Source organism: Nerophis lumbriciformis, linkage group LG01 (genome assembly GCF_033978685.3).
Source record: "Nerophis lumbriciformis linkage group LG01, RoL_Nlum_v2.1, whole genome shotgun sequence".
NCBI lineage: Eukaryota > Metazoa > Chordata > Actinopteri > Syngnathiformes > Syngnathidae > Nerophis > Nerophis lumbriciformis.
This window is the reverse complement of record NC_084548.2, coordinates 26,061,224-26,081,002: the sequence shown is the minus strand read 5'-3', so window position 1 is coordinate 26,081,002 and position 19,779 is coordinate 26,061,224. Positions and strand designations below refer to the sequence as shown.

Sequence of the window (19,779 nt, the reverse complement as noted above, 5' to 3'; positions counted from 1 at the left end):
CCGATTCCGTGCCATTACAAGATATTGTACAATCCTGACTAGCCTTGGACAAAATTATAAGAAGGTACAAATGCCTGAAGGACACAACAGAGATTAAAGAAAGTACAATAGACAGGACTACTGTGACGCGTCAATGAGAGACAAAGTTGGATGTAAACTGTCTAAGAAAAGAAGCTCACAAAAGAAGTAGTTCTTTTTTTTAATTTTTATTAATGTTTCATGTAATTTTCTTGTCATTCCAGACGCTCAAATGCGTTGGTGATGCGATCCACAGCCTCGCACACAGAATCAAGTGTCAGTGTGCATATCTTTCTGTTGTCTAGACTGCGATTCAGAAAAGGTGTAACAGGACCACAAAAAATCTGTACAAGTTGTCAGACATGTCTATATATAAACTCCAGCATTTCAAGAGAGTTGGACGGAAAATTAAAGGATTCAAGTATGAGCGTGCAGGAGCGTGTGTGTGTGTAGGTGTGTGTGCGATTTCCCACCCATTGTGTCAGTAGTCTGGCTGGCAGCCACGCGGAGATGAGGAAGTGAAGAGTCTGAGCGTTGAGACGAGGTGGAAGGGGAGGACATTGCGGTGCCGTTCACCTTGGAATCCGTCTAATGGAGAAAAAATACACAAGACACAAGTGTGAACATAGAGAGTTAAAAGGTCTGTTATAATCACACTTTGGTTCATTTTGGGCTGCAGTACAGGGACAAAATATAAAACTGTTTAGCATTTGCGTAAGTACCGTAGCTTAAGTTATTTCTAAAATGGAACATAAACCCTGTTTTTCAAGCTCTGGCTTCTCCTTGACCCTATCGCTAATTATAATGACACATTAGCACTTTTAATGTGTGCTTCGTGGGAAACCGGCACGCCCCTGTACTGAACCAAACAATCAGATTACAAATAAATGTACCGTTACACCCCTAGTAACAAGTACACCACAAAGAGACGTGTATCCGTGTGTGTGCCCACCTGCTCTAGGAGTTGCCTGAGTCGGTGCAGTTGGGACTCCAGCTGTTTGTTGTGATCCTCAAGGATCTGCATCCGAGCCTCCAGGCGCCCCTTGTGCTGTCGCAGCAGCTTGGCCTCGGCAATAAGCTCGGCGTCCCGCGCACGTTGCGGCGACACAGGCAGCATTTCTGGAGGCGAAGGTAGAGGGGACAGGCCCTTTCTGTCATGGGCCTTCTTCAGACGGTCATACTCGGCTTGCAGCTTCCTGCGGCAAGGACGAGACATGATGGCGACGTCAGCAATCTGGTGATTCAATCACTCGGTCTGATTTAGTTGCAGGAGTGGGGTCCAAACTTTTTTCAGATTCGGCCCCATACATAAAAATTGTATAGAGGAGCCACTTTGATACATTTTATACATCGTTTAATGTGGACCGCGACGAAAGCCTGGAAATAATGTGAGTCAATAAAAAATTGCATCTCTATTACTAAATATTCGTTCTTTCAATTTTGTCTTTTTAAATGTAATATGTATCTGATCATGCAACAAACATAATATTAACACAAATTCCAAATATTTATTTTAGGCCATATGTTATTGTATAAGCTACATGTAATATGTTTATAACTGTGTAGGACACGGCAAGTTCTACACACACACACACACACACACACACACACACACACACACACACACACACACACACATATATATATATACTGTATATATATATATATATATGTATACACATATATATACAGTACAGACCAAAAGTTTGGACACACCTGATTTAATGTGTTTACTTTATTTTCATGACTATTTGTGAAGTGAATTATATTTATATAGCGCTTTTCTCTAGTGACTCAAAAGCGCTTTTACATAGTGAAACCCAATATCCAAGTTACATTTAAACCAGTGTGGGTGGCACTGGGAGCGGGTGGGTAAAGGAACCCTCAAGTTGCTGGCACAACCGCTCTACCAACCGAGCTATATCGCCCCTATTTACATTGTATATTGTCACTGAATGCATCAAAACTGTGACACCTGTGAAGTGAAAACCCTTTCAGGTGACTACCTCTTGAAGCTCATCGAGAGAATGCTAATAGTGTGCAAAGCAGTAATCAGAGCAAAGGGTGGCTATTTTGAAGAAACTAGAATATAAAACACGTTTTCAGTTATTTCACCTTTTTTGTTAAGTACATAACTCCACATGTGTTCATTCATAGTTTTGATGCCTTCAGTGACAATCTACATTGAATGAGGAGAAGATGTGTCCAACCTTTTGGCCTGTACTGTATATATACATTTATTAGGGATGTCACGGTATGAACATTTCTTATCACAGCTATTGTGACCAAAATTATCATTATTATCATGGTAATTTTAAATGTGCTCACCAATTTCAAAAACTACTTATACTGAAATCCTTTAACCATGTTTTATTTAAAAAAAATAATATATATATGTATGTACCTCAAGTAGAAAATGTAACAACACAAGCACTATAAACAAAAAAATATGGCAGAAACAAAATAATAACATAGATAAATAAAAATCCATGTGAAAATTGTGCAAGATTGCACCTTATGGACAAAAGACGTAACTACACTTTTTGTCCATATAGATAAGAATAGTGTTCATACATGAGGTCTAGTCTTATACATAGGGCTGCACGATTATGCCCAAAATAATAATTAAGGTTATTTTTTTTATCAATAGTGTAATCACAATTATTAATCATGAATATTCATTTTTAGGTGAAACAGTGTCAGGGTGGGGCGTGAACGTGACACATACATACATTTAAAGACAAATATTTGTGTTTTTGTTCATTAATAGCATCATTGTGTCAGCTTTTTCTCATTACATGATGCCTTTATCTCTGTTTTTTACATTTTGAAAGAGAGAAGTTATGTCCATTTACATGTACTAAATGTGTGTACATGCTGTATCGGGGTAGATCCATTATGACTTTGAGCAGAAATTTGTCGTATAGGAATTAACTGTACATCATAAAACATAAAATAAATGCTATGTCACATTGATGGTTTTTAAAGTAGTAACTGTGTAATCATGTTTTGTCTTAGTCATGTTTTGTTTAGTTTCTGGCTTTTCACTCCCTTGTCTCGTTTGCATGATTACCCATTAGTTTCACCTGTTCCACGTTTGGACTCATTGTGCACTCTTGTTTGTCACCATAGCAACCATTAGTTTTCACCTGTCACGTCACGCACCTGTTTCACGTTTTGAGTCACGCACCTGTTTTCGTTAATCATGTCTGTGTTATTTAAGCTTTTCATTTTCTGTTGTTCGTTCTGACGACATCCCCGCATTTATGCCCCCTGTCACACTCTGTCCACCTCTGCGCACTTCATGTCCATGCCAAGTAAGTTTGTTTATTATTGCCACAGTTAGTGTTTTTTGTTGTTCATAGTTTTTTGCCCCCGTGCAAGTCTTTTGTTTTCGTTAGTCAAGTTTGTACATCCGCCTTGAGCGCGCCTTTTGTTCCTTTGTTAGTGTAAAATAAATAATGTCTTCACCTTCACGCCATGTCTGGTCCAAATGTTCATTTGTACCTCGGGAGAACAAACCAAGCCAAAGTCCAAGTCATGACAGATGTCGTCAGCAAATAAGTTTTCCCGCAGATGACATCACGCCGCCGCCTTGTCATGACGTCACCCCACCCTCTGGTGATGACGTCAGAGACCAAGATTTTTTTTTAAATTCTGTTAACTTTGTCTATCAGCCACCACCAAAGGACTTTTTTGCCAGACTCAGACACTTCCAGAAAATTTTTTCACAGACCCGCTCACTGGGACTGTCCTTGCCCCCCAAGACTCAAGCCACGTCCCCGTCACAAAATGTTTCTTTTTTTCCGCCCACACAACCCCAGGTGGGGGAAAAATAAATATTTTTTGGACAATTTAGTGGGGAGGATTCTGCCCCCCTCCTGACCTCCCTCCACCCACCCCTAAAAGTGGTTCCCAACCGCGAGGAGCGCGTCTGGCATCCGCTCCTTGAGGGGGGGGCTAGGGCTGGGAACTGTACAGGTGGGGTGACTCAGCTTCGCCATGCCAAGCCGCAACCCCCAGCTATGCCACCTCCACCTGCACCAAAGCTAGCACCTGTAGCTGCTCCACGGCTAGCACCTGTAGCTGCTCCACGGCTAGCACCTGTCGCCGCACCAAGGCTAGCACCAGCTCCACCACGCCAAGACCCACCACGCCAAGCTCCGGTACCAGCTCCACGACGCCAAGTGCCGCCAGTCGCAGCTCCACGACGCCAAGTGCCGCCAGTCGCAGCTCAACGACGCCGAGTGCCGCCAGTCGCAGCTCAACGACGCCAAGTGCCGCCAGTCACAGCTCCACGACGCCAAGTGCCGCCAGTCGCAGCTCCACGACGCCAAGTGCCGCCAGTCGCAGCTCCACGACGCCAAGTGCCGCCAGTCGCAGCTCCACGACGCCAAGTGCCGCCAGTCGCAGCTCCACGACGCCAAGTGCCGCCAGTCGCAGCTCGACGTCAAGTGCCGCCAGTCGCAGCTCGACGACGCCAAGACCCGCCATGCCAAGACCAAGACCCGCCATGCCAAGACCAAGACCCGGCATGCCAAGACCAAGACCCGACATGCCAAGACCCACACCGAGCTTCGCCGCCTGACTTGCCACGCCGAGCTTCCACGCCTGCAAAGATGACGACGCGCCTGTCTCCTCGTCGGCCACGGATATGGCCGCTACCTGGTCGCCCGCCACGCCAAGTGCGCCCACCTCCCAGTCGGCCACGGATGTGGCCCGTCCCGGGTCGTCCACCTCGCCTGCTGCAGCGGCGTTCCACTCGCCGCCGCCACATGACTATGCCTCGATGGATTCGGGGCCACTTGAGCTGGCGACCCACCGCCATGTCCCCCTCCCGCCCTCCCATGACTCTTGTTAAGTTTTTTCTTGGACATCTGGGATCTGTCTGTAAGGGGGGGATTCTGTCATGTCTGTGTAATCATGTTTTGTCTTAGTCATGTTTTGTTTAGTTTCTGGCTTTTCACTCCCTTGTCTCGTTTGCATGATTTCCATTAGTTTCACCTGTTCCACGTTTGGACTCATTGTGCACTCTTGTTTGTCACCATAGCAACCATTAGTTTTCACCTGTCACGTCACGCACCTGTTTCACGTTTTGAGTCACGCACCTGTTTTCGTTAATCATGTCTGTGTTATTTAAGCTTTTCATTTTCTGTTGTTCGTCCTGACGACATCCCCGCATTTATGCCCCCTGTCACACTCTGTCCACCTCTGCGCACTTCATGTCCATGCCAAGTAAGTTTGTTTATTATTGCCACAATTAGTGTTTTTTGTTGTTCATAGTTTTTTGCCCCCGTGCAAGTCTTTTGTTTTCGTTAGTCAAGTTTGTACATCCGCCTTGAGCGCGCCATTTGTTCCTTTGTTAGTGTAAAATAAATAATGTCTTCACCTTCACGCCATGTCTGGTCCAAATGTTCATTTGCACCTCGGGAGAACAAATCAAGCCAAAGTCCAAGTCATGACAGTAACTTTGTGAAATGAAAAAAACAAGTAATGTAAAAAACATGCTGTTTACTTTTTGATATCAATATAAAACACAAAGCAGTTTGGCCAATGAAGATAAAGTCAAATAAACAAGCTTTGTTCTCCAACAACACCATGCAACAGTTTGGCCAACAAAAATAAACAGGAGTGATATCTTACACATATAATACACAATCTTTAACCCTGTCACTGACAACACAGCATACATTCAATTCGATGAGATGACAAAACATTTTAGCTAGTATTGATGTTATTGGAACACTGACAAAGTTAGCAGTTAAATAAAGGACGAGTGAGCAAACTAAAGACTTTATAAACAAGTTGTGGCAACGTTCCCTACACATCGCCTGCTGCACTGTAACTCTCAGTCACAGCAATTGGCGCAAGGAAGCTATGTTGCACTTTCAAAATGAAACCGCAGCATCAAATATTTTTCTCCTCCAAAGACTTAGGCTGACCATGTTTTTTTTCCCCCGTTTTTTTTTTGTCATAAAAAAATACAATCATGCGTGCTTACGGACTGTATCCCTGCAGACTGTATTGATCTATATTGATATATAATGTAGGAACCAGAATATTAATAAGAGAAAGAAACAACCCTTTTGGGTGAATGAGTGTAAATGGGGGACGGAGGTTTTTTGGGTTGGTGCACTAATTGTAAATGTATCTTGTGTTTTTTATGTTGATTTAATAAAAAATAAAAAATTAATTAATTTCTTGTGCGGCCCGGTACCAATCGATCCACGGACCGGTACTGGGCCGCAGACCACTGTTTTAAAACATGAGCTGCGGGCTGCAAATGGCCTCCAGGCCACACTTTTGATACCTCTGCTATAGATAATAAAAAGTTAAATGTGATAAGTCAATCAATAAAAAGCAGAGCCATGTGACGCATGCGCGTTTATCATAACGCACAGTCAGTATCTCTGCTTCAGTAAACAATGACGGTGATGACGTCATTGTCAGGGATGGGAGCGACACTTGCTATTTTGTCAGCCACTTCTCCAAGAGACTCCTTTTGAACACTCCTCGCACATTAACACTTCAAAAGGCACACGATTGCCTCGTTTGTTGACCTGCAAAGTATGTTTTTGGGGTAGGGGAGTCTGCTCGGGTGCTGGTTAGCTTGAAGCTAACAGCTAGCCTGTCTCCATCCTCGATGGATGTCGATGCAGCGGGAGATAAAAGTGAAGTTTCCATGGACTCACAAAGACTAAAACAAGTCATTTACTAGAGCCATGGCACAGGATGAAGTTAACAAAGTTGGCTTTACACTCACCTTAGTGTTTACCATTATGTCTTTCTTTTGACAGCCCCTCGCGGTAAACTTGTCCGAGTGCAAACTGAAGCAATATTTGTCATTGATAAAACTTTCGGCGAATCAAAATTTACGACCAATAAGAACGCAATAAACGGGGACAGAAATTTGACCCGGAAAATATAAACAAAACAAAACACAATAATCGATAGAATATAAAAAAAACAAGCAAACTGGGCGGTAGGTAAAAAATAAAAAATATCTGCGTCCGGGAGACGCGCAGGGTCCCGGAATTTCGCGTCCTTTCTGATTTCAATGCGTAAAAAGACACAAAAAGTGCGTTCACGCCAACACTGGTTGACAGTATAACAAAATAAGTCACACTTATATACTGTAACATTCACAAAAAGTGCAGAGGTAGCAATATTCAAAATAACCTCTTGTACAAACCCCGTTTCCATATGAGTTGGGAAATTGTGTTAGATGTAAATATAAACGGAATACAATGATTTGCAAATCATTTTCAACCCATATTCAGTTGAATATGCTACAAAGACAACATATTTGATGTTCAAACTGATAAACTTTTTTTGTTGTTGCAAATAATCATTAACTTTAGAATTTGATGCCAGCAACACGTGACAAAGAAGTTGGGAAAGGTGGCAATAAATACTGATAAAGTTGAGGAATGCTCATCAAACACTTATTTGGAACATCCCACAGGTGTGCAGGCTAATTGGGAACAGGTGGGTGCCATGATTGGGTATAAAAACAGCTTCCCAAAAAATGCTCAGTCTTTCACAAGAAAGGTTGGGGCGAGGTACACCCCTTTGTCCATAACTGCATGAGCAAATAGTCAAACAGTTTAAGAACAACGTTTCTCAAAGTGCAATTGCAAGAAATTTAGGGATTTCAACATCTACGGTCCATAATATCATCAAAAGGTTCAGAGAATCTGGAGAAATCACTCCACGTAAGCGGCATGGCCGGAAACCAACATTGAATGACCGTGACCTTCGATCCCTCAGACGGCACTGTATCAAAAACCGACATCAATCTCTAAAGGATATCACCACATGGGCTCAGGAACACTTCAGAAAACCACTGTCACTAAATACAGTTCGTCGCTACATACCATACCATACCATACCAACTTTATTTATAAAGCCCTTTAAAAACAAGCACAGTTGAAAAACAAAGGGCTGTACACCACAAAGAAATAGAGGCAAAGGACAGACTAAAAAATAACATTTAAAACAGAAATAAAAATACACAATTAAAAAGCAAATATAAATTACCCTAAGAACAGTTTGTTAGATAAAAACAGTTTAAAAGTTAAAAACAGTTCAAAAAGTTAAAAGCTAAAAACAGTTCAAAGTCTCATGCTGGGTTAAAAGCCAGTGAATAAAAATGGGTTTTAAGAAGGGTCTTGAAAATAGCCAAAGAAGGGGCCTGTCTCACATGGAGAGGGAGATCGTTCCAGAGTTTGGGACCCGCAACAGAGAAAGCTCTGTCCCCTCTGAGCTTGCGCTTTGTTTTGGGTACCTCCAGGATCAGCTGATCAGCTGACCTGAGGGACCGGGTGGGGGCATACAGATGGAGCAGCTCAGAGAGGTAAGGTGGGGCAAGACCACGTAAGGATTTAAAAACGAGTAAGATAATCTTAAAATGGACTCTAAAAGACACAGGAGGAGGGAGGCTAAAACAGGAGTAATGTGCTCTCTTTTTCTTGTGTTAGTTAAAAGTCGGGCAGCTGCATTTTGGACCAGCTGCAGACGTGAGAGGGAGGACTGACTAATTCCAAAATATAAAGAGTTACAGTAATCCAGCCGAGATGTAGTAAAGGCATGGATTACTGTCTCTAACTGTTGCCTAGAAAGAAGGTTTTTAACCTTGGCCAGCTGACGTAAATAAAAAAAGCTGGCTTTCACCACTGTGCCAATCTGACGGTCCAATTTAAAATCACAGTCAATACGAAGTATTGTATGTAAGTGCAAGTTAAAGCTCTACTATGCAAAGCGAAAGCCATTTATCAACAACATCCAGAAATGCCGCCGGCTTCTCCGGGCCCGAGATCATCTAAGATGGACTCATGCGAAGTGGAAAAGTGTTCTGTGGTCTGACGAGTCCACATTTCAAATTGTTTTTGGAAATATTCAACATCGTGTCATCCGGACCAAAGGGGAAGCGAACCATCCAGACTGTTATCGACGCAAAGTTCAAAAGCCAGCATCTGTGATGGTATGGGGGTGCATTAATGCCCAAGGCATGAGTAACTTACACATCTGTGATGGCACCATTAATGCTGAAAGGTACATACAGGTTTTGGAACAACATATGCTGCCATCTAAGCGCCGTCTTTTTCATGGACGCCCCTGTTTATTTCAGCAAGACGATGCCAAGCCACATTCAACACGTGTTACAACAAGCGTGGCTTTGTAAAAAAAGAGTGCGGGTACTTTCCTGGCTTGCCTGCAGTCCAGACCTGTCTCCCATCGAAAATGTGTGGCGCATTATGAAGCGTAAAATACGACAGCGGAGACCCCGGACTGTTGAACGACTGAAGCTCTACATAAAACAAGAATGGGAAAGAATTCCACTTTCAAAGCTTCAACAATTAGTTTCCTCAGTTCCCAATCGTTTACTGAGTGTTGTTAAAAGAAAAGGTGATGTAACACAGTGGTGAACATGCCCTTTCCCAACTACTTTGGCACGTGTTGCAGCCAAGTTAATTATTATTTGCAAAAAAAAAATAAAGTTTATGAGTTTGAACATCAAATATCTTGTCTTTGTAGTGCATTCAATTGAATATGGGTTGGATTTGCAAATCATGAGTAGTCTTGGGTTCAATCCCGGGCTCGGGATCTTTCTGTGTGGAGTTTGCATGTTCTCCCCGTGACTGCGTGGGTTCCCTCCGGGTACTCCGGCTTCCTCCCACCTCCAAAGACATGCACCTGGGGATAAGTTGATTGGCAACACTAAATTGGCCCTAGTGTGTGAATGTGAGTGTGAATGTTGTCTGTCTATCTGTGTTGGCCCTGCGATGAGGTGGCGACTTGTCCTGGGTGTACCCCGCCTTCCGCCCGATTGTAGCTGAGATAGGCTCCAGCGCCCCCCGCGACCCCAAAGGGAATAAGCGGTAGAAAATGGATGGATGGATGGATGTATTCCGTTTATATTTACATCTAACACAATTTCCCAACTCATATGGAAACGGGGTTTGTATATAATGTAAACATAAATAATGCCTCAAAACAGGTTACCGGTAATTAAATTTAAACAAAAAACAGCAGACGAGCTCTCGCCCTGCACAGCTGTTTTGTGCTTTGTAGTGTCGATATGGCCTTGTAGATGGTTTATTTGCCACGGATACATACAGTACGTTCCTGCCTTGCATACAGTGCATTTTGCTTCCCATGTGTCACGGCCAGGACAAAAACACGGATACTTTTCCCCACAAATCATCCGTGATGTTGCATTTACGTTTCGGCATCTCTTCTCTTGTGCCCTACCATGAATTGATTAACGTGGACCCCAACTTAAACAAGTTGAAAAACTTATTCGGGTGTTACCATTTAGTGCTGAGCGCACCTGTTTTTATTAGCACACACAAATTGGCACGATCAACCACGGACGCATTTCAGCTGTGCGTGTCAGCCTTCAATAATGAAAACAGGCGTTTAGGAAATAAAAGACAATTAGGCCAAACGCAATAATTGAGGGCACATCTTAACATGTATAATTAAACCTTAATTAAGCAAAAACATTGCTCCGGCCCGGCTGCACCAAATAATAATATAAATAATTTTTAATAAAGTCAAAATACAAATAAGGTAACAAGAGAAGTATCCCACACTTCTCTTTTGTAAAGTAAATTTGTACAGCCAATATTGGGATCTACATCAACAATATGATTTGCTTGAGAAGCTGAACAGGACAAAAAAAAATAAAAAATAATCAAAAATATGATTTATTCGAATACTCGTTTAATCGATCGGGATATTCGATGGAATACTCGATTACTAAAATATTCGATAGCTGCAGCTCTACATGTTATTGAAATTTGTAGTTAATGCTTTATCGCGTTAACATTGACAGCCCTAACTTGATGACTATATGTTTATTTTAGGGCTGTCAATGTTAACTAGAAGTTACATTTTTTTAACACGCACGCTGCTTTTTGACCCTCTGTCCATTTCGTAGCGTGGGAAAATGTAATGCCGTTCAGTTACTATTGCCGTAAGACGACATCACTGCAGCAACTGCCTGCTGGCTTGCTTTGCCGCTTGCAGAGAGGTGGAGCTTTACTTCCATGTTTGGACTACGGTTGAGTGCATTAATAACATAAAATGTAGATTGTTACACTAACTGCTTTAGTAAGATTGGATAAAAACTCAGCAGAAAAAAACGACAGTATGCAGAAAGTCTAGAGTAATTTTTTTCACGCCGTCAAAACATGTCGAGACACCTCATCACAAACTTTCGGCTTCACAATAAAAGCACGACACGCCAAATCCAGTCTTATTACATTAACAAAATGGAAAATCGTCTTACATTACGATCATGTAATTCATTAATGTAATCTGTGATATTTCTACCTAAATGAATGTTTTCTGGCAGATTGAAATAAAGTGTATATTATTTTATAACCTGCTCTGATTGATAGTCCGCAATTACAGAATCTTAAATCCATCCATTTTCTACTGCTTGTCCCTTTTGGGGTCGTGGGGGGTGCTGGAGCCTATCTCCGCTGCATTCGGGCGGAAGGCGGTGTACACCCTGGACAAGTCGCCACCTCATCACAGGGCCAACACCGACAGACGGACAACATTCACACTCACATTCACACACTAGGGCCAATTTAGTGTTGCCAATCAACCTATCCCCAGGTGCATGTCTTTGGAGGTGGGAGGAAGCCGGAGTACCTGGAGGGAACCCACTTAAGTATAATTTAATTATAAATGGAGAAGGTTAAAACATTGTTATGTAGATATATGAATACCATTAACTTTACATGTGATTTACAGAATATTAAAAACATTTATTCGGGTAGAAATATCATAAATTACATTACCAAACATCTTTAAGAAACCATAATCATAACTGGTATCTAAACATGGCATAGCTCCTCTGAAAGTGCTCCTACAGCAAGAATACTAATTCTGTAATCCTACAAAAAACTAAATCTAGCAATACACCAACGCACTGCAGGTAATTTTTTTTATTGTCATTAAAAAGGCTGTTTGTATGTAAAAAAAGCATACTGTTTAAAAACATGTTATTAAAGCAAACTAAATGTCCAGTCATGGTAATAAAAACTAGAAAATTATAAGTCTTGGGTACACTTATTTATGATGAAAAAATGTATCTACCGGTACTTGTGATTATCGCAATTAATTTTGAGTTAACTATGAACAAACTGCGATTAATCACAATTAAATATTTTAATCGTTTGACAGCCCTATTATATATTACACATACTGTATTTTAGTATTAATTTTATTTTTAGAAAATTACGATGGCTTGAACTACAGGCTTCATTCCTGCCGAGGCATGATTCAGGAGCCTCGAGGTAGTGGCAGCAGGTGGGAACAGGTTAAAGAACAAAAGATGAGTTTGACTAACCTGTTTTCCTGCTCCAAATCGTTGAGGACCCGCTCCAACTCTCCTTTCTCTTCTGTTTCCATGGAGACAAGGATCTGGGCCGGACTGCGTGGCTGGCTAAGGGGAGAGCCTTGGTTCAGAGACTGGCAGTAGTGTTGGATCAACATGTGCTCGTCATCACTGCAAACACACATGCACAGCAAACAAACAGCTAAGTAAAAAAGCGACTGTGGATGCAGCAAACAGGACCTCAGCAAAACAAGAAGCAAATAGCAACAGACATCTATTTGGAGTATTGTACAGCACTTAAGCCGGTAGCAGCAATAGTCTAATGTGTACGTGTCAAACTCAAGTGTGGCCTGCCACGTTGTTTTATGTGGCCCACAAAGAACTGCAAATAATGTGCATCAATGAAACACTTCATCTTTCTTACTAAATGTATTCGGTCTTTCAATTTTGACAAAAATTGTGCATGCAATTGTATGTCTTTCAAACTCTAATGTTATCTGATCATGCAACAAACTATTATATAATCAGATAGCACTAACATTTTTGTTAAAATAAAAATAAATGCTTAAATATCTGTTTGTCACCCTGGCTGGTGATTTCAAAGCAATTTAGTGATAACATGAGACAATTATACATTAATAGTAACATATTATTCACTGCCCTCTGAGGGCAGCCATATTTGCAATGGGGCCCTCAATGAAAAGGAGTGTGACACCGTCTGTCTTGTTCATAATTTAAACTACCAATACCATAATTATATGTTGCAACAGTAAATATTCAGGTCAACTGATCACACATTCCGTTTTTCCAGTTTTTGGGATGAATTTTTAGTTAAGAGGTAATAGGGACGGAAATGGAGAAGAAGAATAATGTACATGAAGGACAACTTGGCCACAAAGAGGGAAAAGAGTCACATTAAAAAATTTATTGAATTAAAAAAATAAATTGAAAAAAAAAATGCTAATAACGCTTAGATAAAGCAAATGACAAAATACATGAGATCACATGAAGGCCACTTTATTGCACATCCCTGAAAATATATTAAAAAATAAACAGCGACATCATTCTAATATGCACATGCATAAGGGCTGTGCAACACATATACACATGCTGTGTCTCAAATGGAATATTTCTGTCAGTACACTTTAATAAGTATACCGTGTAGGTCTACTTGGTTTCTGAACACTCAAATTATGACAGTGTAGTGCTGTTCAAATCCATTACTATCGCTGCCGGAAATAACGATTGCAATATTTACCTGCTTCTTCTTTTCTCTCCTTTTTAATTGTGAATTGAAACCATTAAAGTTCGTCCACCCCCTTCCGCTACGTAGCTAAAATGGCGACTATCGAAGGTGGTCAGTGTCCAACATTTTAATGGTTTAGACTGTTAGTGTAACATCCATGTACATGTACTATGTTCTCAGTGTGACTGCACTTATTACACTCAAAAGTCAAAATATACTCACAAAACTAATTGTTTGTAGTGAAGTGCACAATGTCAAGTACAAGCTGTGTCTCAAATGGAATACTTACTTCTGTCAGTACACTTCAATAAGTACCGTATTTTCCGGAGTATAAGTCGCTCCGGAGTATAAGTCGCACCGGCCGAAAATGCATAATAAAGAAGGGGAAAAACATATATAAGTCGCACTGGAGTATAAGTCGCATTTTTGGGGGAAATTTATTTGATAAAACCCAACACCAAGAATAGACATTTGAAAGGCAATTTAAAATAAATAAAGAATAGTGAACAACAGGCTGAATAAGTGAACGTTATATGACGCATAAATAACCAACTGAGAACGTGCCTGGTATGTTAATGCAACATATTATGGTAAGAGTCATTCAAATAACTATAACATATAGGACATGCTATATGTTTACCAAACAATCTGTCACTCCTAATCGCTAAATCCGATGAAATCTTATACGTCTAGTCTCTTACGTGAATGAGCTAAATAATATTATTTGATATTTTACGGTAATGTGTTAATAATTTCACACATCAGTCTCTCCTGAGTATAAGTCGCAATCCCGGCCAAACTATGAAAAAAACTGCGACTTATAGTCCGAAAAATACGGTATACTGTGCACTTTGTTCCCGAGTATGCAGATTTTAAATAGTGTAGTCATGTCCCAAATCCATTACAAATCGACCGAAATATTTACTCACTTCTTTCTTCTCTCCTTTTTAATTGTGAATTGTAACCACACAATTTGATCCCTCACCTTTTGAAATGTAACCAAGATGGTGACTATTGAGGGTGGTTAGTGTCCACATCACTGCAATCAACATTTAAGTGTTTTGCCTGTTTGTACTGACAATACACTGCATTTTGCCGACATCTCAGTGTGAACACATACTGCACTCAAAATATTTAAAGGGGCTGTTTGAAACGTCCTCACAGTAGCATTTTTCAAACCAAAAAATAACAAGAACACTACCGGCTAGCTTATGTTACCATTAGGGTTTTAACATAACACATTTGTTTGACAATTGTCTATATTTTTCACCATTACAAAGGTTATAGAATCTTTTTTTTTTACTGGCAGTCAATTACCCGGTCTCGTCCAAACGTATGCGCAGGCAGCATGTGCACACATAAAAAAGCAGTCCAAGAGAAGCAACAAACAATTTGCAGTCATGTTGTTATGTTGGAATATACATTAAATAACAGCTAACGCTAGCTATCCAAATTGTTATCATTAGCTAACAACACCTAAAGCTGATGCGCGTGCATGTGTTACGTACGTACATAATTACTTCATTACGTACGACAAACCGTAAGAGGGTGAATATTATACTGTGTAAAATACATTTGAAAGTTGGTGCCCTCTAGGCATCTGTTTACCGTAAATGTTGTAAACAGCCCCTTTAAATGTAAGTATGGAAGTGCTCGATTTGAGACACAAGCGCCCGTCCAATGCGGGGCAAGGAAGGAAGAGCAGCCAGGCAATCAGTGGCATAAATTAAGAAAGCAAAAAAAAAAAGCCTTTCTCACATGCTCTCATTGGGTGAGATACTGTCATTCAGATAACAGCCATTACGATTCTCCATTTCTGCTAACCTGTAGAGGAGGAGAAATAAGAGCAGTCAGTTGCAAAAATTCTATTCAAATTATTTTCTGTTTTGAAAGCAAAAGTGGCAGCACACGCCATAACTCTAAAAAGCACCACACAAAAGATTTTGCTAATACTTGCACACGCACGGGCAATGAAGTTTGTATCATTTTGACTCCATAGTGTAGCAAACTACAGCAAATTATAACCACACTGTCATATTGTTAAATGAATACCGCTATTAAAGTAAGCATTATTGGTAGAGATTTTGTAACATTCCCATTAAATGTGCTTTTATAATCTGTTTATTTTAACTTTGTGACGCATGGATTATTACAATCATTGTATCCTCTTATGTGCTATGGAGGCATGAGCAATTAAAGAAAACGAAAATGAAAATAATATATTTTCAAGGAGTTGGTGAAATGTCCAAAAGGGTCTCTTGTACAAGGGGCCAAAAGTCAAAGTACGCTTTAGATCGCAGGACGAACAGGATAAACATTTATTGCAAAACATCACTATTTTGAAGATTTGTAACTTCAATTGGGATGTCGGTAGTCAAGGGTCATTTCTGGGAGTATAATTTACATTTCATCAAATCCAAAATCAATAAAATAAACTACTGTAGTTGCTTGATATCCCAATACTTTTATACCCGTAAGGGTCTCCTAGAGCAGAAGGAATGGACGTATATTATTTTCCTACACTGCACTTCCGTATGTCCCTCGGCCATCTTGTTTTTATGTAGTTTTTTTTTAACGCATTTACAACAGCTAACCGGTAGGTTGCAGTGAATGGCAAGACACAATCAGAGCCATGTTTTGAGAAAATATGGACAACTCGGTTTCAGAGTTGGTCTCAAACATGGTGCCCTGTTGTCACGTGAGGGGCTTTTTGACCAATCAGAAAGACTAAGGCCAGACAATCTCTTAAATGATTAGCCCAAAGCCTCTCATGTGACTGCAGGGCGACATGTTTGGGACCAACTCTGAAACCAAGCTATCCATACTCTCTCTATAGGTGGCTATGGACACAATAGCATCCACTGTTGCGAAGGATGCGTAACTTTAAAATGTAAACTCATGCATACTGTAGAAAACAGCTTTTGGATAGCTGTCCAGTGTCCATTGTAGTGACAACTGTGCATCACAGGGTTAATGTTAATGACCCCGCTGTGGAGTGAGCGACCGCCCTAGTGGATGTCTGTGTAGAAGACCACAAACCTGAAATAATAAGCCACAATTGACTTTTTGCGAAGTTTAAAACATCTTAAAGTATTTTCCTAGTTCGAGAATAGAGTGAGCTTTTGAGCGCCCATGCTGATACCGTGCATTATACCATTCGCCTCCCAAGACGCCTTTGTATACTCTCTGAATTAAATCAATAATGCTCTCAAAGCCATGACACATACAGTATGTAAGGTATTGATCATGTGAGCCAGGGGTGTCTATACAAAAATGGAAGGATGTAGGGAGGTGGGTAGGGTATCTTGAAAGATTTTGTACATTAAAGATACTAATGTCAGCTTCTGTTGGTCTTGAACCCCAATATGCAGAAATGGCAGGTGTAGCGCAGGTAAACATGATTTTAATATCAGAAAGGAAATAGTGCCACTGGTAAGTGCACATGTAGGAAACAAGATAACAGGAAACCAATCATCGAACCCTGACTGGAGGGCGAGGCAGGCATAAATAGCAGACAGCTGATTGACAACAGGTGTGGCCAAACTGCCAATCAGTGGCAGGTGAGGGGAAATAGCGCTCAGGTAGTCAAGCAGGAAGTGGAAGTAAAATAAGAGCACTGACAGGAAATAAACACCAACTAAGGAAACAAAAGGACGTGAATGTGACAATCTGCCACAACTAAAAGCCATCCAATGTAGTTAAAGTTAAGTTAAGTTAAAGTGCCAATGATGGTCACACACACACTAGGTGTGGTGAAATTTGTCCTCTGCATTTGACCCATCCCCTTGATCACCCCCTGGGAGGTGAGGGGAGCAGTGGGCAGCAGCGGTGCCGCGCCCGGGAATCATTTTTGGTGATTTAACCCCCAATTCCAACCCTTGATGCTGAGTGCCAAGCAGGTAGGTAATGGGTCCCATTTTTATAGTCTTTGGTATGACTCGGCCGGGGTTTGAACTCACAACCTACCGATCTCAGGGCGGACACTCTAACCACTACTGCCACTGAGTAGGTCAATATAGGCTAGCCTATTTGAACAAAGCATTCACATTTTATCTTTGTGTTGTAGCTAACAAAGTGAATCAGTACAATATCTAATAGTGTACAATAACTTTATAATAAACAATCTTTTTTAAAGCAAGAAGTAAAGGATACGCTGAAATTGTGATGAAAATAACACTAATAATAAAATGTGTATTCACTTAAACACAAAGCTGAGCTGTAGCCTATTTTTTCTAAAATAAAAACTTGATTTGCAGCAAAGTGTATAAGATACGACTTTTTCACTTCCGATATGAAACTGATATTAGAGCCTTAAGTGATGGCACATTAATTAACTCTCGCTTTGTGTTTAACAACATCACTGATTATTGGTCACTGCAGACATGAGAGCCAACAAAAATCATAAAACATCACTTACTGTATAAGGTCTGCTGTAATTAGAATGCCGACTGCTAGGATGTTCATATATTCCCATTTAGATGAAGAATGACTCATAATCCTCGCAAAGAAAAGAGAGGTGGAGCTAAGCGTTTCTTGCGTCGTTCTCACCATTTACGGGTCTAAATTGGCTGTCAAATTGTACCAACTTTTCGGAATACATTCTCAGCCTTCTTCTATACAGGTGAGAGGGATGATATATGATCTACAATAAACTTCCAGGGAGCAGGGAAGCGAGGAAACAGCTGATCAGTCGATGATGTAAACATTACACACAAGCTCGCGGTCACAGCGCCGCTATAAATAGTTTGTCTGCGTTAGCGCTTATAAAAGCTTTATCACTAATACTTGGTTAATATTCAAGTCACGAAATGTAAATAGAGTATTGTTGGCGCTTTTTGGATGTTTTTAATTGGATTTTATGGGCTGAGTAGGGGACCTCCCATTGGCTCCGCTGTAAGCGGATTTTGATTTACGTTTATTTACGACTTGGAATGCATTAAAGAAAAAATCCCTCCGTCGTCAGGTATTTCATAATGATTGTGAACGATAGGCAAAAACGGGAAACAATGTAGCCAATTCCCACAAAGTAGCGATGGTATGCTGAAGAGGTGGATGCAACATACATAGGTTAAAAGTAAAAAACATGAAACACTATACATTGTGTGTCAAATCACTTTTTGTCATCCACCGTTACTGTATTACTGGACTGTGGCAGACGTGTTTGCAGAATTGCCAAGGAGGAACACTGACATGGTTACTGATTCTCTTTAACCAATACTGCTAACATATACTAGCTGTTGGTTGATGGTGTTCTTACATTTTCAGGTTTAAAAAAGTGTAACCTTAAGCTGGTGACATACGGCATTATTGTCTCTCTCTGGCACTACAGGTCTACAAATGATGACTGTTCATATATCAGTGAGGGGGTGAACAAAATCAGCAGGAAATCAAATACTTATTTTCAAGCGAGAGATGCTTTAACATTCCCCCAAGATAATTCCTTCAAAATCACATCATCAGAATGTTTCTGGTGTCTGGAGAGGCCAATATGTGCAACACTCGCAGGGTGCTGAATGCACTGGTTGTGCGTGTTTGTGTTACCGGTTGGCGTAGTGCTCGATCCGTGTGTGCGTGTCGTCGTGCGAAAGCTGAGGGGATGAGCCAGGCCTGCCGGAAACAAATGAGAAGACAGGGGCATGATGAATACAACCAGGGACTCATTAATCCATAAACACGCCGCATGAGCCCACAAGGGGGCAGTGTGCAGTGGTGTAAATAAGAGTCTGCCTGAAGAAAAGCTCCCTTTTGCCTTCATTAACTCCATCTCTGAGGACTATATGCCACATATTGATAAAAAAAATCCTGAAAATGTCTCTTTATGTGAACAAATTCACAATTTTATTTCACGAGGACGGTGCTATGTGTTTTTATCTGAGATGCTAACTTCTATTTACCGGTACAGTGCTTCTGGAAAATATTCAAGTGGCATGTTACAATTGTATTTTATAATGGAATACATTAATTTTGCTCCTAAAATTGTACACATAACACCCCATAATGACTAAATGTTTTTTCAAAATGTTTGCAAATGTTTTGAAAATATTAAATAATTAAAGTCATCAGATGTAATACATAAGTAAGGAGTGCAGCTGGGATAGGCTCCAGCACCCCTCGCAACCCCCAGAGGGACAAGCGGTAGAAAAAAGATGGATAGATTGAT

The 19,779-nt window shown here is 40.8% G+C and overlaps 1 protein-coding gene across 3 annotated transcripts in view; it reads right to left on the bottom strand.

Moving 5' to 3' along the window:
- Positions 1–19,779, bottom strand: part of dmd (dystrophin) — a 586,555-nt gene that overhangs the window by 16,105 nt on the left and 550,671 nt on the right. For all 3 annotated transcript variants that reach the window (XM_061978041.1, XM_061978050.1, XM_061978059.1), the window contains 5 exons: positions 19,161–19,226; positions 15,378–15,443; positions 12,386–12,544; positions 971–1,214; positions 492–606 (listed from right to left, as the gene is read on the bottom strand). In XM_061978041.1, the coding sequence (XP_061834025.1) occupies positions 492–606; positions 971–1,214; positions 12,386–12,544; positions 15,378–15,443; positions 19,161–19,226 (650 nt within the window). The remainder of the gene's footprint in view (positions 1–491; positions 607–970; positions 1,215–12,385; positions 12,545–15,377; positions 15,444–19,160; positions 19,227–19,779) is intronic.